A 23,356-nucleotide genomic window follows, 5' to 3' on the forward strand; every position below is an offset into this window, starting at 1 on the left:
TGGGAGGCTGCCATTTTCTTTCTCATCCTCTAAAGCTGCCGGAAAGCCTTTAGGGAACAAAAGCCACATAGAGCAAAAAAGGGGAGATTACTTAGCCTGGCCCCTAGCAAGGGCCATGCAATTCTGCCTGGGGCAAAGACATTTGAGAATCAACACAACAGGCCCCTCCCCCAGAAGATCAGCAAGAATATCCAGCCAAGACTAAGTTTACCAATCAATGAGAACTGTAAACCTCCAACGTTAGAGGAATACAGCACATAGAATTCATGGCTTTTTCCCCATGATTCTTTAGTCTTTCAACTTTAATTTTTTAAATTGTCTTTATTTTTTCCTTTCTTTTTTTAAAAAATTTTTCTTCTTTCCTTTTTTCAACCAAGTTTTTATCAATTACTTTTTAAAAATCTTTTTAAATTTTCATTTTTACACTCCTATTCTATCCCTTCATTGTATTTAACCTTATTTTTGTGTGTATATATATATATATATATATATATATACAAGGTTTTTTTTCCTTAAATTTCTGGGATGCAGTTTCTTCTAACAGACCAAAATACACCCAAAATCGAGTGTATGGCTCTGTTCTATTCACCCACCTGATTATATTCTCTCTTTTTTTTCCCTCTCTCTCTTGTTCCTTTGTTTTGTTTTGTTTTGTTAATGTCTTTTTAAATTTCCATCTTTATAGTTACATTCTATCCTGTCAATGTATTTAATTTTATTTTTGTATATATAAGCTTTTCTTTCTTTACAATTTTGAGATGTTGTTTCTTCTAACAAACCGACCAAAATACACTCAGGTGATAATGATTGTTCTATTCAGCTGTCTGTTTATATCACTTCCTTTGTTGTTGTTGTTGTTTGTTTCTCTTTTGTTTTTTCTTGTTTTTTAATTTCCATTTTTACAGTTACATTCTATCCTTTCATTGTATTTAATTTTATTTTTGTATGTATACAAGTTTTTCTTTCTTTACAATTTTGGAATCTAGTTTTCTAAAAAACAGACCAAAATACAGACAGAATCCAGCATATTGCTCTAGTCTTCTCACCTGTCTGATTATATTCTTTTTTTCCCCCAGTTTTGGGTCTCTTCTGATTTGTATAGTGTATATTACTCTGGGGTCGTTGTTGCCTTTTTAGTATTTTGTTCTCTCGTTCATTTATTCTTCTCTGGACAGAATGACAAGATGGAAAAACTCACCTCAAAAAAAAGAACAAGAGGCAGTACTGACTGCTAGGTACCTAATCAAATGGACATTAGTAAGATATCAGAACTAGAGTTCAGAATAACGATTATAAAGATACTAGCTGGGCTTGAAAAAAGCATAGAAGACTCTAGAGAATCCCTTTCTGGAGAAATAAAAGAACTAAAATATAACCAAGTTGAAATAAAAAAGGCTACTAATGAGATGCAATCAAAAATGGAGGCTCTAACTGCTAGGATAAAAGAGGCAGAAGAGAGAATTAGTGATATAGAAGACCAAATGATGGAGAATAAAGAAGCTGAGAAAAAGAGAGATAAACAACTACTGGATCACGAGGGGAGAATTCGAGAGATAAGTGATATCATAAAGTGAAACAAATTTAGAATAATTGGGATCCCAGAAGAAGAAGAAAGAGAGAGGGGGGCAGAAGGTATATTGGAGCAAATTATAGTGAGAACTTCCCTAATCTGGGGAAGGAAACAAAGGCATCAAAATCCAGGAGGCACAGAGAAGCCCCCTCAAAATCAATAGAAATAGGTCAACACCCTAAAATCTAATAGTGAAACTTACAAATCTCAGAGACAAAGAGAAAATCCTGAAAGCAGCTTAGGACAAGAGATCTGTAACCTACAAGGGTAGAAACATTAAATTGGCAGCAGACCTATCCACGGAGACCTGACAGGCCAGAAAGGACTGGCAATAATATATTCAGGGTATAAACAAGAAAAATATGCAGCCAAGAATACTTTATCCAGCTAGGATGTCATTCAAAATAAAAGGAGTGATAAAAAGTTTCTGGGACAAACAGAAACTAAAACAATTTGTGATCACCAAACCAGCCCTACAAGAAATATTGAAAGGGGTCCTCTAAGCAAAGAGAGAGTCCAAAAGTAACAGACCAGAAAGAAACAGAGACACTATACAGTAACAGTCACCTTACAGGCAATATAATGGCACTAAATTCATATCTTTCAATAGTTACCCTGAACATAAATGGGCTAAATGCCCCAGTCAAAAGACACAGGGCATCAGATTGGATAAAAAAGCAAGACCCGTTGATATGCTGTCTGCAAGAGACTCAGTTTAGACCCAAAGACACTTCCAGGTTTAAAGTGAGGGGGTGGAAAACCATTTATCATGCTAATGGACATCAAAAGAAAGCTGGGTGGCAATCCTTATATCAGATAAATTAGATTTTAGATCAAAGACTGTAAGAAGAGATGAGGAAGGACGCTATATCATAAAGGGTCTGTCCAAAAAGACCTAACAATTGTAAATATTTATGCCCCTAACATGGGAGCAGCCAATTATATGAGCCAATTAATAACAAAATCAGAGAAACGTATTGATAATAATATAGTAATAGTAGGGGACTTTAACATCCCCCTCACTGGAATTTACAGATCATCTAAGCAGATCAACAAGGAAACAAGGGCTTTGAATGACACACTGAACCAGATGGATTTCACAGATATATTCAGAATATTCCATCCCAAACAACAGAATACACATTCTTCTTGAGTACACATGGAACATTCTCCAGAATAGATCACATCCTGAGTCACAAATCAGGTCTCAACTGGTACCAAAAGACTGGGATCATTCTCTGCATATTTTTGGACCACAGTGCTTTGAAACTGTAACTCAATCACAAGAGGAAAGTTGGAAAGAATTCAAATCCATGGAGACTAAAGAGCATCCTACTAAAGAATGAATGGGTCAGCTGGAGTGGAGGGGGATGGGGGTGGGGTGGTTGGGTATGTGTTGTGGTGAGTGCTGGGTGTTGTGTAGGACTGAAGAATCACAGACCTGTACCCCTGAAACAAATAATACATTATATGTTAATTTTTTTAATGTTTTAAATGTAAAAAAAGAAAAGAACATTTTATTACTTTCTTCTCTGTCTTGTATGCATTTTATTTCATTTTCTCATCTTATTATGGTAGACACTTCCAGTGTGATATTGAATAGGAGGGGTAAGAGGAGACATCTATGCCTTGTTCATAAAAGGAATGGATCTAGTTTCTCATTATTAAGTTTTTTGCATGGCTTTTGTAGATGCTCCTTTGTCAAGTTGAGAAAGTTCCCCTCCATTGCTTGTTATCTGAGAGTTCTTATTATAAATAGGTGTGAGATTTTGTCAAGTGCTTTTTCTGCATCTACTGATGTCATTATATGCTTTTTCTTTTTTTAACCTTTGGTGTGGTAGATTACATTAATTGATTTTTAATGTTGAACCACACTTGCATAAGTGGAATAAATCCCATTTGGCCATGGTATATAATTCTTTTTACACATTATTGAATTCAAAAGGTTTGCAACTTTACCTGTAATGTCTTTATCTGGTTTTGGTATTAGGGCATCTTTCTCTGTTGTTCTTCTGTTTTCAATTTACTGATTTCTGCTGCAATTTTTTTTCTTCCATTTCCTTTAGGTTTGTATTGCTTTTTTTTCTCTAGTTTTCTAAGGTGGAAGCTTAGAGCATTGATTTTAGATCTTTCTTCTTTTCTAATATATGCATTTAATGCCATACATTTCCCTCTAAGCCTTGCTTTCACTGCAGCTTTCAAATTTTGGTAAGCTGTGTTTTTTTTTCATTTGTTCAAAACATTTTTCATTTTCTTTTCGTTCAAAATATTTTTAAATTTCGGTTGAAATTTTTTTCCTTGACTAATGTGTTATTTAGAAGTGTTTAAGCTCCAAATCTTTGGGGATTTTTCCAGCTATCTTTCTGTTATTGACTTCTAGCTTAATTACATTGTATTTTGAGAGCATATTTTGTATAATTTCTATTTTTTTTAATTTCTTAAGATGTGTTTTATGACCCAGTATATGGTGTGTCATGGTCAATGTTCTATATGAACTTGAGAAGAATGTGTATTCTGCAGTTGTTGGATGAGATATTCTTTAAATGTCAGTTGGATACACTTGATTGATGGTGCTGTTCAGTTATGTCCTTACTGATTTTCTGCCTGCTGGATCTGTCAATTACTGAAAGAGGAGTTTTGAATCTCTAACTATACTTGTGGATTTTTCTATTTCTCCTTGCAGTTCCATATTGTTTAAAAAGACATATTTGTGGCAAAACTAGTTTTTTTTAAAGATTTTATTTATTTATTTATTTGACAGAGATAGAGACAGCCAGCAAGAGAGGGAACACAAGCAGGGGGAGTGGGAGAGGAAGAAGCAGGCTCCCAGCAGAGGAGCCTGATGTGGGGCTCGATCCCATAACGCCGGGATCACGCCCTGAGCCGAAGGCAGACGCTTAACCGCTGTGCCACCCAGGCGCCCCAAAACTAGTTTTTAATTATTTTTGTTAAAGATTTTTATTTATTTATTCGACAGATATAGAGACAGCCAGCAAGAGAGGGAACACAAGCAGGGGGAGTGGGAGAGGAAGAAGCAGGCTCATAGTGGAGGAGCCTGACGTGGGGCTCGATCCCATAACGCAGGGATCACGCCCTGAGCCAAAGGCAGACGCTTAACCGCTGTGCCACCCAGGTGCCCCCCAAAACTAGTTTTTAAAAAGCACAGGAGTGTGAACACAAATGCAAACACAAAATCAGGCCAGTGATTATGTGTAAGCAAGTGGGGATGGGGGAAGGAAAGGCATAGGACATTTCTAAGGTATTGGTAACATTCTGATTCTTGATCTAGGTGATTAGTACACAGGTGTTCATCTTAGTACTATTCTTTAAGTGTGTGTGTGTGTCATATACTCTTTTGTATAAATGAAACATTAGTAATAAAGTTATTAAATAAGTGGTATTTTAAAAAAAACACAAAGAAAACATTCATATATAGAGAACATCAGAGGTTCATTTTTTAAAACTATTGTCTTGGATGCCATAAAATACCACCACCTGATTGACTAATCTGGGTTTAGAAAAAGTTATCCTTAAAAAAGATACATTTTGTGGTAAAACAAGAAAGCAAAATAGAAGAGATAGTTCTGGGCAGAACTTAAAAGACAGTGGAACATAATAGGGAAGACAGAATGGGCACTCCAAGAGAGAGTAAGAACACAAATAGTTTTGGTAGGCAAACAGGAAGAACACACCTGAAATATAATATGGCAAGTGAAATTAAATAGGAAAAAATATGGAAATTCCCTGAAAATCATTTGGAATAGCTTGAATTTTTTTCCTGGATATAATTAAGGGGCCACCAATGTTTCTAAGCAGAACATGGCAGGTTAAATGCATTTATTTATCTCTATTCTCTCCCATTATCTCACTAAAATAGTTGCAAGCCTACAAGGAGAAGCGATGGGAAGGGAAGCAAGAACAGAAAGTAGAAAGCTGAGAGAGAAGTGGTATCTGATGTAGCAGAGCATGAAATTGTGCTAATTAAGAGCTTGCAGAGGGAATTCTAAAGTGATGGGAACCCTCCAGTGTGCCTTCAGTCCTTTCCTCCAGCTCTGCTCCCTGCATATGGAAACCTAACATATATCCTCCTGGCAAGATAGAAGAGGATTTTTCTTTACATTAGCTGATCAGACCTACTTAAAAGATTTGGAGTCAGAAGGGGAGAAGCACAATGGAGCACAGAAGGAGAGAGAAGTATCCCTAAGAACTGACACACAACTTGTTACAACTTCTCTCTTATATATTAAAGGAAAACCGAAGACTACCAGAGAATTACAGAAAGCTTCAACATGAACATCAGACTCCTAAATTAATAAAGAGAACAATGGAACTCAGAGGAAACGAAACATAGCAGGGAGCAAAAGAAAAGATCCAAAAAAGCATAAATAACATCTTCCCAGAAATAGAAGATATTATATACATAAAAGAAAACTAAGATGTTATAAGATGGGAAAGAAGTAAAAGAATTTTGAAAAGTGTATAATCACGATGAAAAAAATCGAACACTTGAAAACAAAATGATAGACGTGGAAAATTGAAATGCTCAGTATGTCCTGACCAGGCCTTGAGTGTTGGCTCCTTTCTAGGCCTTGTAGATAAACAGTTCTCCATCCAAACAAAAGAGTCACCAATACCTCATTATGTAACTACACATATGTGAGATTGTCATATAGCCGGTGGACAATGTAAAAAATGGCACTGATAATTGTAGAAACTGTACTTGAAAATGATGTTATAGAGTAAGTAGTGTGGCTTGCAAACAGCAGTAATTGCATTGCATTTCATGGTGGCATGGTTTAGGGCACAGAGGTTTGGTGACAACACTACAGCTGCCCAACATGGGTCCCCCTGACCTGCCAGGACCACATTCTGAGTGGGCAGAATGCCATCACCCAAGTATATATACACAGAGGAAAGAGGAAATATGTAATGTTTCAGGAGACATTTACTGAACATCTACAACCTGATGTCTCCTGGATTGCCCTGATGAGAAACTCTCCTTGGAATTTTTCATAACTTCTGAGGTACATGGGCAAATCATTATTTTCACAAATTCCTCTGTACGTCCACTCAAAAGATAGACCCAGCCCTGTCAAATTTTAGAATACCAAGAGAAAACGGGAAGATCCTAAAACTTATAAAAAGGCAACCCATTTAAACAATAACAAGAATCAATGTATCATCTGACTTTTCATTAGGCAACTTTAATACAAAAAGACCGGAGAAAGTGCCCTCAGATTTCTGAAGTCTCTGGCTAGCCAATTTATCCAGCAGGTGTGTAAAATATTTTCAGATACTCAGGGTCTCAAAAATTTCTGTTCATATATACTTTCACAAAGAGGTACTGAAGAATGTGCTTTAGCAAAACAAGAAAGAACAAAACACTGGATCCAGTAAGTGGTGGCTTCAGCCCAAAGAGTAATGAAGTGAAACAAGTACTAGATTACCTCTGCATTTACCACATGGAAAATATTGTGAAGTACCACATTACCTATTGGAACACTTGGGAAACAACAAATTTTCAAAATGAAATAATTTATTAACTCTAGGAGAGATGTCATGAATATATATATGTGTATATGAAAATGTAATTATAGTAAAATAACTGACACAGTAGTAAACAATATTTACATAGTAAAACAATGTAAACACTGTAGATTTCACTAAACACTGTGCTACTGGGAGAAAAGATGTATGGGTAGTTATGTTTTATGAGAAATACATCATCTGTCATATAAGCAGCCAATATATAATGTGTAAAAATCTTATGTTAAGAGATGCATAAGAATATTTGAGAGTTTGGAGACACATTGCAGATGAAAGAGTTATAAGAGTCAAGATTATTTTCCTTTGGGAACAAGAGTGAAGAATGAGGAGAAATGGGGCAAAGGTAGCATTTTAGTGCTATTTGATTTGTTTAGCCCAGATTTACACGGATAAAAGTAAAAAAAATTTTAAAGATGATAAATGTCAACAATGTACAAGATGGAAGAGAGAAGAGAGGGATACAATTTTATTTTCCTATTTTCTATTTTTTTCTTCTTAGGACCTGGCATGTTTTGATACCAATGACATATGATGATGCGCTAAAGGAGATTAAAGGAAATCAAGTGGCTTTTCAAGATTGCTTTATTGCAGATTTTATTTTCCTGCTGACCTTTCCTTTGTTGACAATACCTGAGATTCCTGGATATTTACCAATCTCTTCACCACATGGTAGTCAGTTAATGGCAGCCTGGGCTGCTTGTGTTCCTTCATCTGTTGTTGTGGTAGCCGATATGGAGACCTTTCAAACAAATGATTCATTCCGTACTTGGACCAGAATCAGAGTGCCTCCAAACATTTTGACTGAGGATGAAAGACACAGCGTGTCTGATGTGAGCCTATCACGGGATGGAATATTTTTTCTAATAAATGGTATTCTTTACCTAAAAAGTTTTACTGAGTTCAAAAGACTGGGAATAAGTGAAAATCTTCCTGATAGTGGAATTATTGGCATTACAACAAGAAAATGGTGTTGGGTCAAATATTTATTAAAGGTTAGTAAAAGATTATGTATATGTATATAACACTTACACGTTTAGATATATTTACTGTATTATTTAATTCAGTGAAATATGAGAGTATACTATACAGCTTTTTTGCAGAGTTATTTTATTTATGGTTGTAAATAAGTCCATCTTCCTACCTAACTTTTCAGAGGCCTCTTTATAGAGATACATTTCCAATAAAAGAAATAAAATAAATTTTGTATATTTTTATGCAGAGTCATTTAGCCATATTGTAAGAGTTTTGTTTTACCTTGACTTGGGCAAAAGGTCCAAAAAATTATTTTCCCCAAACAAAGATTCTATGTGCTCTCAAAAATGAATTAACTCCTCTTTTTGACAATATAATGAATAAAATAGCCTAAAGCTATTCCATTACAAAACACCTAAGATGTATAAAAACTTTAAACCTTTTTTAAAGCATATAGCTGGACCTGTATGGAAGTAGGGGAAATTCTGAGAGGAATGGGGTAGTCCTGGATCACTAATCCAGAGGCATAAACCAATTCCAAAATCTCAGCTGCTGTAAGCCCATGTGCTGATCTTAGATATTTAGACTTTTGGTGCTTGGACACAAGACCTTGGGCCTGAACAAGGTAGGGCATCTGATAATAATTTTTTCATAAAACAAGAACCTTCAAAAATTTTCCTGACATAATTAAATCTATCTCAGCTTAAACTCTTAGAAGGGAGAAAAGTCTGTCTTTAGAATTTGTGATCAGAAACCAGCCCACATGGACTTTGGGGCCCAGATTCCCAGAACCTGTGTAGTTCAAAAAATGTTAAGGCTAGCACCAAGCATAAGTAAACACAATAATTTCTGGAGAAATAAACCCTCAAGTCAGGCTTTGAAAATTTCCCACAGATAACATTCTGACAAAATTGAGCTCACAGTAAAAAATGACAAAACACACAAAGAATCAAGATGCCATGGGAGTCAGCAGAAACAATAAAGAGTAGAATCATTCCTGCAAGGACATTAGGTATTGGATTTGACAAAATATAAAGTATCTTTAATAGATGTAAATAAATGGAAAACAGGGAAAAAGGAATCTACCAAATGGCAAGGCAATTAGTAAAACTAAAAGCAAGAAAGTCATTACTATAAAATTTAGGATGGTGGTTATGCTGGAAAGGAAAAACATAGTGACTGGGAGAGAGCATGGGTGGCATTTGGGAGTTCTGATGATATTCTGTTTCTAAATCTCCAAGGTCATTACAAAGACTTCTGCTTTGTCACAGATCTTCCAGCTGTGTATTTTTCTAGTCATTCCATTTTCTGTATGTGGATTGTATTTCAAAATTTTTCATATATAGGGGCGCCTGGGTGGCACAGCGGTTAAGCGTCTGCCTTCAGCTCAGGGCGTGATCCAGGCGTTATGGGATCGAGCCCCACATCAGGCTCTTCCGCTATGAGCCTGCTTCTTCCTCTCCCACTCCCCCTGCTTGTGTTCCCTCTCTCGCTGGCTGTCTCTATCTCTGTCGAATAAATAAATAAAATCTTTAAAAAAAAAAAAAAAAAAATTTTTCATTTATAAAAATAAATGTTAAAATATTACATTTTAAGTAATAAGCTTAGGTAAAACTAATGAAAATTGAAATGTAAAATTCAATGGACAGCTCAAATTGAAGATTAGATCCAACGAAGATAACTAATGCATTGGAAATTAGATAAGATGAAATTAAACAAAATAAAAGACTGAGAGAAAAAAATGGAAAACAAGAAAAAAAGAATAAGGGAGAGAAAAGAAAGAATGGAAAAGAGAATATCCAACATATATCTAATCAGCATTCCAAAATGAAAGACTAGAAAGATGGGAAAGAACTGAGAATTTTTCAGACTTAAAGAAAGATATCAATTCTCAGTCCAGAAATACTAATAAATGCCAATTGATATGGTAAAAAATAAAACCCACTTAGCACAAAATAATGAAATTGCACAGTCACAAATTGCATGTTAGTCAAAGACTAACGAGATATTAAAAGTATCCAGACAGAAAAGACAAATTACAAGCAAGGCAATAAAATAATTAGGACCAGTGGAAGCCAGAAGATAGTAAAATACTCAAGTAACTGAAATAAATTATTGTCAACCTAAACTTATATACATTCAAAGAAACAATCCTCAAGAACAAGAATGCTTAAACTATTTTAAAGAATCAAAACCAGGTATTTTAAATATAAATAGAATAACTGCATTGAAAACTTATTAGTTGTGCTCAATAGCAAAATGGAGATGACATGACAGAGGAAACAGCCAATAAAACTGAAGTTACATCAATAAAAATTTTCCAATCTAAACAATAGAAAAAATTGTCAAATTGAACCAAGTCTGGGGCACCTGGAGGTCCAGTTGGTTAAGTGTCCAACTCTTGATTTTTAGCTAAGGTCTGATCTCAGGGTCATGAGATCAGGCCCCATGTCAGGCCCCATGCTCAGCACAGCATCTGCTTGAGACTCTCTTTTCCTCTCCCTCTGCCCCCATGCTCTCTCTCTCTCCCTCTCTAAAATAAATATATAAATCTTTAAAAAAAATTAAACCAAGTCTTAGAGACCTGTGGGACGATACCAAAAGGTCTAGCATTCATGTCATTGAAGTCTTAAGAAGGAGAGGAGAAGGAGTATCATGTAGAAAAAATATTAGAAACTTCCCATATTTGGCAAAAGATATAAACTTATGGGGTCATGAAACTCAGCAAACTCCAAACAAGATAATTGCAAAGAAATTCATAAACTACTGAAAACCAAAGGGGAAAAAAACTGGAAAGCACCCGGAGAAAAATGACATATCATATTAGGGGAACAATGATCCAAGTGATGGCAGATTTCTCATTAGGGGCCATAGGTGACAGGAGGCAATGAAGTAATATTAAATGCTGAAGGAAAAGAGTTCTATTTCTAGACAAAAATGTCGTTTAGGAATTGAGAAAAATAAAGACATTTTTAGATGAAAGAAAACTAAGAGAATTTGTTACCAGCAGACCTGTTCTTAAAGAAATAAATGCCTAATGAAGCTTATCAGGTGGGAAGGAAATGGAAAATTTAAAAAGTCAGGAATCAATAAAGAACAATAGAAATGGTACTTAAATGGGTAAATATAATAGATTATTTTTAAACCCTTAAGTTCCTTAAGTTAGGTATGACAGTAACTATGTATAAAAGCAAAACTTAAAACATAAATATTTTTTGGTGGGGCTTTTAATGTATCTTGACATAGGACAATTACCACATAAATGAGGAGGGATAAAGGAACCTATGGAGTAGTGAGGTTTCTTTATTCCACTTGAAATGTTAAAGTATTAATTCTAAGTAGGTTGTGAAAAGTAAGGGCACAAATTGTAACCCCTAGAGCACCACTAAAAAAGTATATGATCAATATATAAATTAAAATGGAATACTAAAAATATTTTTTTCAAAAAATCCAAAAGAAGGCAGAAAAGGGAAACACTGGAACAAAAACAGAGGATACAAATTAAATAATAAAATGGTAGAGCTAGATAGAAACATATCAATAATTTCATTATATTTAAATGGCTAGAGTACTAATTAAAAGGCATCAGTTGGGGGCGCCTGGGTGGCACAGCGGTTAAGCGCCTGCCTTCGGCTCAGGGCATGATCCCGGCGTTCTGGGATCGAGCCCCACATCGGGCTCCTCCGCTGGGAGCCTGCTTCTTCCTCTCCCACTCCCCCTGCTTGTGTCCCCTCTCTCTCTGGCTGTCTCTATCTCTGTCAAATAAATAAATAAAATCTTTAAAAAAAAAAAGGCATCAATTGTCAAATTGGATTTTTTTTTAAGTTTTTGGTGTTCCAGTTAGGTGGGGGGTGCCTGGATGACTCAGTCAGTTGGGTATCCAACTCTTGATCTTGGCTCAGGTCTCGATCTCAGGGTCCTGAGTTCCAGCCCCAGGTTGCATTCCATGCTAGGTGTGGAGCCTACTTAAGTTCCAATTAGTTAACATACAGTGAGATATTAGTTTCAGGTGTGCAATATAGTGATTCAACCCTTCCATACAACACCTGATGTTCATCACAAATGCATTCCTTAATTTCCATCACCTATTTCACCCATTTCTCCACTCACATCCCCTCTGATAACCATCAGTTTGTTCTTATAGTTAAGAGTCCATTTCTTGGTTTGCCTCTCTCTCTCTCTCTTTTCTTTCCCTTTGCTCATTTGTTTTGTTTCTTGAAATCCACATATGAGTGAAATCATATGGTTTTTGTCTTTCTCTGACTAATTTCACTTAGCATAATACTCTCTAGCTGCATCCAGGTCATTGCAAATGGCAAGATTTCATTCTTTTTTATGGCTGAGTAATGTTCCATTTCCATTGTGTGTGTGTGTGTGTGTGTGTGTGTGTGTGTGTGTGTGTATGCCACAAATTCTTTATCCATTCATCAGTCATAAGACTCAACACCTAAAAAAATGAATCATCCAATTTAAAAATGGGCAGAAGACAGGAATAGACATTTTTCCAAAGAAGACATACAGATGGCCAACAGACACCTAAAAAGATGTTCAACATCACTGATCATCAGGGAAATACAAATCAAAACTGCCCTGACATATCATCTCACACCTGTCAGAATGGCTAAAATAACACAAGAAACAACAGGTGTTGAGCAAGGATGTGGAGAAAGGGGAACCCTCTTGCACTGTTGGTGGGAATGCAAACTGGTGCAGCCACTCTGGAAAATAGTATGGAGGTTCCCCAAAAAGTTAAAAATAGAACTACCCTATGATCCAACAATTTCACTACTGGGTATTTACCCAAAGAATACAAGAACACTAATTCAAAGGGATACATGTACCCCAATGTTTACAGCAGCATTATCTACGATAGCCAAATTTTGGAAACAGCCCAAGTGTCCATCGACTGATGAATGGATAAATTGGACTTTTTAAAAAAGACCAAACTATATACATTCTATAAGAAATTAATTTTAAATAAAATGATGCAGTTGAATTAAAAGTAAAATATTGGAAAAGGCTATGGAAACACTAACAGAAAGATAGGGCTCCTGGGTGGCTCAGTCAGTTAAGTGCCTGCCTTCAGCTCAGGTCATGATCCCAGGGTCCTGGGATCAAGTCCTGCGTTGGGCCCCCTGCTCAGCAGGGAGTCTGCTTCTCCCTCTCCCTCTGCCCCCCCCATCATGTTCCCTCTCTCCCTCTCTCTCTCTCTCTCAAATAAATAAAATCTTCTAAAAAATAAAAATAGAATGGCTTTATTAATATTAAGTAAGCTGGGAAAACAATCAGGGATAAAGAGGGACATTATATAATGATTTAAGAATCAATTCATCAAGAAGATGTAACAATCCTAAATGTGATACACCTAACAACAAATCTTCAAAATACAAGAACCAAAATTAATTGAATGGAAAAAAGAAATAGATAAACCTACAAATTTTTTGGAAGATTTCCACACTCCTTCTTCAGGAAGAGATAAAACAAACACAAAATCCCAAGGATGTACGAAGGAACAACAGCAGGGGTCAGAAAATTATTGCTCATCAGTCAAATCCACTCTGCCACCTTTTTTTGTAAATGGTTTTATTGGAACACAGCCATGCTCATTTGTTTATGTATTATCTCTGCCTGCTTTTGCACTACAACAGAACTGATGAAAATTTCCAACAGAGACTGTGGCTCAAAACCTAAAATATTTACTATATGGCCCTTTTCAGAAAAAGTTTGCTGACCCCTGAGTAATACTATCACAAATTTGATCTCATAGTACATTTGTAGAATACACTCCACCAATCAACAGCAGAAAGCACATTCTTTTCAAGTAGACATGGAATATTAACCAAGATAGACTATATTTTAGAACATAAAACAAACTTTAACATATTTTAAAAAATAGAAGTCAAAGTATGTTCTCTGATCTTAACAAACTAGAAATCAGTTTTTTTAAAAAGATATGTAGAAACCCTCAGCTGTTTAAAATTTTACAAAAACACATCTAAATAACCCGTTGGGTAAAAATAGTTCCAAGGCAATTAGAAATAATATTTGACTGAAAATCAAAATACAACATATTAAAACTGTATCAAAACTGATGGAATTAAAAGAGGAACAAATCCATAATTACAGTTGAAAATAGAATAGCAGAAAATAGGCAAGGGTATAGAAGAACTGAGCAGCTGGCTGAATATGATTAAAATGTATAGAACATTCTACCCAACAACAGTGGAATACAAATTCTTGGCAAGTGTTCATGGAACATTTATCAAGACAGACCATATATGGAGTCACTAAATGAACCTCAACAAATTTGAAAGAATTTAAATCATCTAAAGAATGTTCTTTAACCACAATGGAATTAAACTAGAAGTCAATAACAGAAATGTATCTGGAAATACCCCAATTCTTGGAAATTAAACAATACACCTCTAAATGATTTGTGTTAAATAGGACATTTCAAGGGAATTTAGAAAGTCTTTTAACTGAATGAAAATAAGAGTATAAGGTATCAAATTTTATGGAATGCTGCTAAAGCAGTTCTTAGAGGGAAATTTATAGCATTAAATTCTATTAGAAACATACTTCTGGTCAAGATAAAGTTAAAAAGCAGGGACTATATATTTACCTTCCTACATGATACACAAAAACAAAAAACTGAACAAAATGTATGAAACAATGCCTCTCAAGACATTGTAAATCAAGATGAGACCTGCAATTGTCCCAGATTAACATCCTGAGAAAGTTCCCAGATTATGGAACAAGGACATGGGAAACTCAGGCAGAGTTTAGGAGATTCCCTGAGTTCAGGAAGTGGAGCTGACAGGAGAGAACAAGTGGTTGGAGTTTGCAAAGCAGAATATCAGAGATGAAAGAGTTGCACACAGAATTCCAGAGATGTGCAAAGGGTTCCCCTCACATATTTCAGCAGAGTACTAATAAGTGTATGTATGTGGGGAAACTGTCCAGTCTAGGGAAAAGGATGACTGAAGGGACTAGGGAGTAGAATTGGCAATTTACACAGGGATGGGAATAGTACCTCTTCTAACCACCCAAATTGAAAACGCTCATAGTGATTCATGGGGGATTAGGTAGAGTGTTCTAAAAGTCTTGCCTCAGTACTGAGGAATAAATATCACCAGACTAAATGCTTCTCTGGTCCTATCTAACAAATCTTAAAAACAAGACCCAAAAGTTACTGTTTCCCAGTAACTTAATTAAATCTCAGAACAAAACTCGAGTATTTATAAAAAATATTCAGCTCTCAACAAGGTAAGAGTCACAATTTCTGTCCCCAATCAAAAATAGCAGGCATTGGGAGAAAGCAAAGGGGAAAAAAGAGAGAGGCAAACCAAGAAACAAACGCTTAACTGCAGAGAACACACTGGTGGTCACCAGAGGGCAGGTGGGGGGGGGGAGGATGGGTGAAATAGGTGATGGGGATTAAGGAGCACCAGGTGATGTGTGCAAGTGTGCACCTGAAGCTAATATTACACTGTACATTAACTGACTGGAATTTAAATTAAAACTTTAAAAAAATCATACCACATACACATACCGTGGACACCACACATACACCACACACATAGAGAGACTAAAAAATGTTACTAAGTGAAATAAAAGACTTAAATGGAGAGATTGGTTCATGGGTGAGAAGACTCTATACTGTTCAGATGTCTATGCTTGAGAAATTCAGCCACATCATAACAACCCCAGTGGGCAGCCATTATTCATGTCATTGTTCTCATATATAAATAGAAATTGAGAAGCTGATTCTAAAAGTCGTATGGAAATTCAAGATAGAACAAAAAATGACAGATATCTAAAAATAAACACCACTAAAAGTGTATAAGATCTTGGTTGAGATAAAAATAAAATATTATCAAAAAAATGAAGATCTGCATAGATAGCTATATCAAGTTCATGGATTCGAATACAGAATATTACAAGCTTTTCAGTTCTTCCCAGATTTATCTATACATTTGATGCAATTCTAATCAAAATCGCAATGTTACTTTGTGGAGCTCAATACACTGATTCTAAAATGTATGAGAAGGGGCGCCTGGGGGGCACAGCGGTTAAGCGTCTGCCTTCAGCTCAGGGCGTGATCCCGGCGTTATGGGATCGAGCCCCACGTCAGGCTCCTCCACTGTGAGCCTGCTTCTTCCTCTCCCACTCCCCCTGCTTGTGTTCCCTCTCTCGCTGGCTGTCTCTCTCTCTGTCAAATAAAATAAAATCTTTAAAAAAAATAAAAATAAAAAAATAAAATGTATGAGAAAGAGTAAAGAGCTGAGGTTTGGAAGGGGGTGGAGTAGTAAAGTATTTCTTCTATCACATATCAAACTTTTTTATAAAGCCATAGTAATTAAGACATAAAATATTTAAAGCAGCTTTTTTCATTTAGTTCCATATCTCACCAACTTTTGGTGTGTTCAGTCTTTTACTATCTGAACTCTTTTAGAGGGTATGCGCGCTAGCTTTCTTGTGTTTCATGCTTATATGGTGTATGGTTGTTTTTGATCATTTTACTATCAATCTGTCTGTGGCTTTATATTTCTTATAAACTGCAGTCTTGCTTCTTCTCCAGTGTGACAATGTGCCTTAAAGTTATAGTATTCAGTCCACTTAGATTTAACATAACTATTGCTATGGTTGGAGTTAGGTCTACCATCTTGGTATTTGTTTTCAATCAACTTCACTTGTTCTTTTGTTTCTCTTTTCTTGTCTTCTGAATGAATCATGCATTTTTCAGTATCTATGTTTTCTATTGTGTTGATTCTTTTTTATTCAAAACTATTTTTTAATGGTTGCACTTGGCTATACAATAATCATCTTTAATTTATCAGTCTCATTTCAAATATATACTTCACAACAGTGTTAAGAAATTTATACCTGTATGATTTCATTTATACCCCACCCACCTTTTGTACTCTTATCTCATATTTTACTTCTAAATATGCTATAAATCTCAAAATGCATTGTTAACATTCTTGCTTTAAAAAGTCAGTTGTCATATGAGGCACCTGGGTGGTACAGTCAGTTAAATGTTAGACTCTTGGTTTTGGCTTATAATCTTAGGGTCATGAGATCAAGCCCCGAGTCAGGCCCCCCACTCAATGTGGAGTCAGCTTGAGATTCTGTCCCTCTGCCCCTACCCCTCCTGCTCATGCTTTCTCTCTCTCTCTCTCAAATAAATAAATCTTTTTTAAAAAGTCAATTGTCATAAAGATATATAGGTATATAAATATCAACTGATAACAAAATAAGTCATATATATATGTGTGTGTGTGTATACACACACACACACACACACACACACACACACCCCTCCTGGGTATGCTTTATTTCTGTTTGCATATCCAGAGTTCTTCCTGAACTCATTTCCATTCAGCCTGAAGAATGTCTTTGAATTTTCTTCTATAACAAGTTTTCTCGGCATTTGTCTGTATAAAAGTGTCTTTATTTTTTCCCTTCATTTTTGAAGGACATTTTTCACTGAATACAGAATTATAGGATGACAGCTGGTTTTTGTTGTTTTTAAAGTAATTTATAAAAACATCGTTCCATTATCTTATGGCCTCTTAACCATTTGGGATAAGAAGTCAGCCATTATTCATGTCATTGTTCTCATATAAACAATGTGTCTTTTTATCTGTAGCTGCTTTTAGAATTTGCTCTTTATCTTCGGTTTTCAGCACTTTTATTATGTGATTAGGTGTGATTTCCTTTGTATGTATCCAGTTTGTGGTTCGGCTGAGCTTCTTGGGTTTCTGGGATAATGTCATTCATTAATTTAGTGGTGTTCTTGGACTTGATCTCTTCATATATTTCTTCTGCACCATTCTGTTCTTCCTTTCCTTCTAGGAGTTTAAAAACACATAGATGATACTGTTTGATATTGTCCCTCAGATCTCAGACAATCTATTCATTTTCTTTTTACCCTACTTCTTTCTCTGTATTTCAGTTTGTATATGAAACTGTCTTCAAGTTATCTACTCTGCTTTTCCCACTTTACTCTTGAATCCATCAAATAATTTTTTTATTCCCGATACCGTATTTTTTATATCTAGCATTTTCATTTCTTTTTTATCATTTACATATCTCAGCTGAAATTCCCCATCTCTGCCCTCATGTTGCCCATCTTTTCCTCTAGGTCCTTCAACATTTTTATGAGTTGTTTTCTCTTTAGCCATGCTTGGGCTCTTAGCACTGACAAGGCTCCAGAGATCTCTTCGTACTTTACAACTGACCACCACCTTTCCAAACCTGGGGAGAGCTGTCTCTGCTCTACAGCTTTTTCATCACCGAGGGATTCTTTCCTCTCTCATCTTGCTCTGGCTTTTCATGCTTTGGGAGATATCTCTATCTTTCTCTCTTGCTTCCCTGTCCCCAGTCATGGCAGGGAGACTGCTTTACACTCTGTGAAGGCCAACCATGTGTCAGAGGGAGAGTTTCCCTCAGCTCTCTTACCCACTCCCAGCCTATGGTAGCTGAGAACCCAGAATGCAGATGGATTTCTCTCAACTTGGCTGCCTTCCTGCCTGCCCCCTCCTGTCTTCAGAGGATTACTGCTTTATATTTGAGGCCTGAATGCCTCAAGGGGACCTATCAGTTCCCCTGCCTTGTCCCAAAACCTTTGGCTTACTTCCCGCAAGCACTTTAGTGAAGATCTATGGGAAAGTTTGTGGGTGGGTAAAAACTCATTCCTTGGAATTCCCATCTGTCATATTTATGATGGATTCCCATCCCTCTGCCAAAAATAAGAATAATTATGGGTCTTTTCTATGAAGGGCTCATCATTTTGTTTCTAATGTATTTCCTCTTTGAGGATCGTCTCACACTCATTTAAAGCAACATAAGCTCTAGACTTTAAATTGGATCTTCATTTGAAAAAATGGCTTTTTACTGAAATGACTCTTAACCCATTAGTCTGTTTCTTTGGTTACCAGTTTGAGATCTGTCTACATCCTGTTTGAGTATATCCAATACTAAATATTTGTACATTACATAAAGAGACAAGATGTGCCCAAGAGACTCCTTTTGGTCATCATGAACATAGAAGTTACATGTTAAGTAAAAATCTCTAAGAATTAGAAACAGTTGGGAAGGAGAGACAGGGAAGAAGGGGGACCCCTTGGTGCTCTAAATGAAATTAGGGCCACTGAATTTCAAACATAACAGTCTCTCAGTGGCCTTCCTCTCTAACAGTCTGTGTTCATAAAAGGGTGGTATTGATTTGTCTAAGGTTTTCAGTTATGTATTCTCTTTATCTCATATCCAAGGAAACCATAATTCCAAAAATAACTTAATGTTTGAAGTGTCTTTATATCTTGACAGTAGTGAACATGGAAGGGGCACTTGTGGCCAGAGTGGAAAAATACATAAGAAAAGAGAAGGCTGATATTCTCTGAGGGTCAATTTAAAAGGGAATTAAGATGAATTATTTCTACAGATAGAAAAAAATATGTCAAAGAATAAAATTACTGAAATAATTTATATTTATGAATACATATATTTCTATGTAATATATCTCAATGCCTAGAGTATTATTCAGAAATTCACTAAAAGTTAAACCTTAGTAGTTACTACATTTTAAATATAGCAAATTAGAATACCAGAATTGTCAAGACTATCCCTAAAACCAAAGCTCTTCTAATTATTTTCAATTTTGTTATAGGGTAATAGAAGAAGTAGCATGGCAATATGGACAAAAAATGAAGTTTATCTTGGATATATTTTTCTTAAATTTGTCCAAATAATAACTACTGAAAAACTGAAAAATCTTCTAAATATATCATCAGCTGCTACGCTGACTATACACAATGTCGAGTATCCAGGACACCCTTTGGAACTCGCCTTATTCTTAAATTACTGCGATACGTGTAACGTCAATAAAACGATTTACTTGGTAATATACAACGAAGATACAAAACAGTGGATGTCCCAAGACTTTGCATTAGATGTCTCTATTGACAGTTTTTTAACTCCACATTTTATATATGGAGCGCTGCCAGATTTTATACTGCAGGACAAACACAGAATCTACTATTGTTATCACAATTTCACCGAGACTGGAGTTGTACAAACACCCACAGAATTTGGAAATCTATCAAGATTATCACATAACAGCAGTATTCATGCTATCTTCATGGGTGAGGCATTCTCATTATGTAAAAATTATTCTAGATTTTATAGTAGACATCTTCCTTATGAAGATGTAGCAATTATAAATGCAATCATATAGGATGCTTTTGGTAGGTAAAGGTGTACTTTTTGCCACCTAAAAATGGATCTCTTTTAAGTTCTACTAAGGTTAACTATGATCTCACATAGGAAATGGCAAACTCAAGTTTTGGGTTTTTCCCATAGATTCGTTTTGATCACTCAGCAGATACTAAGTAACCTACATTTGCATTTTCAGCGTAAGAGGTGATATGGTGTTGTCTTCATTTCCTAGGGCTCCCTAGGGCTACCACAAACGGGATAACTTAAAACAACAGAAATTTATTGTCTCAGTTTTGGAGACTAGAAGTCCCCATTCAGGGTGTCAGCAATGCCATGTTCCCTCTGAAACCTGAAGGGGGGCTCTTTCATTGCTTCTGCCTAGCCTCTGGTGGCTTGCGGGCAAACCTTGCCGTTCCTTGGCTTGCAGCTACATCATTCCAAGCTCTGCCTTCATCACGACACAGCATTCTCCCTGTGTCCTCACATGCCATTTTGTTGCAAGGACACAGGGCCCACCCTACTGCGGTAGGAGCTCATCTTAACTAATTACCTCTGTAATGATCCTATTTCCAAATAAGGTCGCATTCTGAAGTAGTGTTGGGAATTAGAATGTCAACATCTTTCCCGAGGGGACACAATTCAACCTATAGCAGGTGTTGTACAGTTGAATGGACCTGTATTCGCATCCATGAGCAAGTCATTGAACCTTTGCAAGTCTCATTTCCTAATCTAGAATATAAGGTGGCTGTGTCGATTGGGTAGGGATTGTAAGTAAAATGCTTGGAATAAAACTGGACATGTGGTAAACCTTCAGCTAATAGTAGTTATTCTGAATCTTATTATTCTCGAGATAGTATACTAAACATTATAGGCAATGCAAAGAAATAGGAAGTTCGATCCTCATAAAGTCTGATTAGGAGATAGCCCTAACCATGAAATTTAAAGGAAATGTCACTGTAATTCGAAATGTCTTTTTTTTTTTTAAGATTTTATTTATTATTAATTAGTGATAGAGCATGAGCAGGGGGAGGAGCAGAGGGAGAGGAACAAGCAGACTCCCCAGAGCCCAACTCGGGGCTCAATCCCACAACCCTAGGATTATGACCTGAGCTGAAATCAAGAGTCAGACACTTATCTGACTGAGCCACGCAGGCTCCCCTTGTAATGTCTTTCTTGATACCTATCACCCAGCAACTCCCAACCAGTTGATTTTTATGCTCCCCTTTACAACAAAACTCTAAAAAATATTACCTAATTTCACTTTTTTTGTCCTTCCTCCCTTTCTCTTGAAGCCACTCTAATCAAATATTCCATGGAGAGTGCTCATGTCAAGGGTCTTAATGACCTCCACTTTGCTAACCCAGTGGCCAATTTTCAGCCATCCTCCATGAGCTGACATTCAGCAGGGCCTGATTTTTCCCCCGCAAAGATTTTATTTATTTATTTGTCAGAGAGAGAGAGAGCACAAGCAGGGGGAGCGGCAGGCAGAAAAAGAGGGAGACACAGGCTCCTGGCTGAGCAGAGAGCCCGACACGGGGATCATGACCTGAGCCAAAGGCAGACGCTTAATGGCTGAGCCACCCAGGCACCGCTTCCCATTTTAATTTTTAGACTGCTTATCATCTGCAATACGATTCCCTTTCTTATTTATAATATTGTCTGTACCCCACCCCTTATTACTTTGGCTTGCAAGATGCTGTTTCTTATTTTTATGGTTTTTTTTGGTTTTGTTTTCTTTTCCTTTGAAAGGAACTCTTGGCTTGTTTATCAAATCTACTTTCTATTTAATTCCTTAATTTCTGCTTCTGTCGTTCTTGGTTCTTCACTTGTGCTTTCTTCTTGTAACTTTGTTGTCTGGTGCCTGTTTCTGATTAGTTCATTTACTTTCAGTCATGTTTCCTAAGCATTTAAAACTACAAAGAAACATAAGGCTATAAATTTTTCTCACTAGGGCTTTAGCTACATCCACAAACCTTTATGTAGAGTGTTTTTAATCTCATTATTTTAAAATCATTCCCAATTTTCATCTTAACTTCACATTTAACCCAAAGTTCGTTTAGTAACGTTTTAATGAGCGGGGCGCCTCCATGGCTCAGTGGGTTAAGCCTCCAACTCTTGATTTCTGCTCAGGTTGTGATCTCTGGGTCCTGAAATCCAGCCCTGCATCCAGCTCCCCATTCAGCGGGAGTCAGCTTATCTCCCTCTCTCTCTGCCCCTCTCCTCCTCACGTTCTCTCTCTCTAAAATAAATATATAAATCTTAAAAAAAAATAATGTTTTCATGAGCAGCGTGACAGGCAGAAGAGAGAGTACTGTAAAGCACAGAGAAGGGACATCTAATCCAGAGTTATGAGATTAGGAAAGTCCGCACAGAGGAAATGCCTTCTAAACAGAACAAGAACAGGAAGAGGGTGCATATTAGGAAAATCAGATCAATGGTCAGGATGGGGGCTGAAGTAGCGAAGACCTGGAGGTGGGAGAGAACAGGGCAAGTCTGTGGAACTTGTTGTGTATGACTAGGTAGCATGTGGGCCCAAACGTGGCAACAGACAAGGCTGGCCGAAGAAGACAGGACTGCGTCACCACGTCACCTGGACATTATATAAAATCCAACAGCAATGTATATTTTTTGTTTTGTGAGGTTTTAAATTTTATGTATCATAGTATTGTGTGTATCCTGCAACTACTTCTTTTCTCCGTGAACATCCAGATAGATTTTGTTAAGTCATCCACCTGCATTTTTCTCTCCTTCCACCTGGTGAAGTTTCTAGAAACTCACACGGAAAGTACAGCAGGCCAAGCATTTGGTAAGCCTGGAAGGAGGCAAAGAAAACAAAATTAGATTTTTAAAGTAAGTTATATGAGAAAATTACCTCGTCACCGTGTTGCCCAAAGTACCTTAGTGCCTTAGTCCACCCACGCAGACCACAGAACTTGCCAAGTTACGGACACGTCAGTGCTGGCGTTTGATGCCCTGTGCTTGTTGCCTCAGCAGTAAGGGCATCCCACCCTTGCAGTTATACTGAAACACTCTGGAAAATACTCCGAG

General features: G+C 36.6%; 1 protein-coding gene across 1 annotated transcript in view; it reads left to right on the plus strand.

Moving 5' to 3' along the window:
• The window catches only part of CATSPERE (catsper channel auxiliary subunit epsilon), a 174,398-nt gene that overhangs the window by 93,066 nt on the left and 57,976 nt on the right, over nucleotides 1-23,356 (plus strand). The window contains exons 9-11 of the mRNA XM_044388000.3: nucleotides 7,617-8,113; nucleotides 15,482-15,488; nucleotides 19,769-20,235. Coding sequence (XP_044243935.3) covers nucleotides 7,617-8,113; nucleotides 15,482-15,488; nucleotides 19,769-20,235 — 971 coding nt within the window. The remainder of the gene's footprint in view (nucleotides 1-7,616; nucleotides 8,114-15,481; nucleotides 15,489-19,768; nucleotides 20,236-23,356) is intronic.

Source organism: Ursus arctos, unplaced genomic scaffold, assembly GCF_023065955.2.
Source record: "Ursus arctos isolate Adak ecotype North America unplaced genomic scaffold, UrsArc2.0 scaffold_2, whole genome shotgun sequence".
Taxonomy (NCBI): Eukaryota; Metazoa; Chordata; class Mammalia; order Carnivora; family Ursidae; genus Ursus; species Ursus arctos.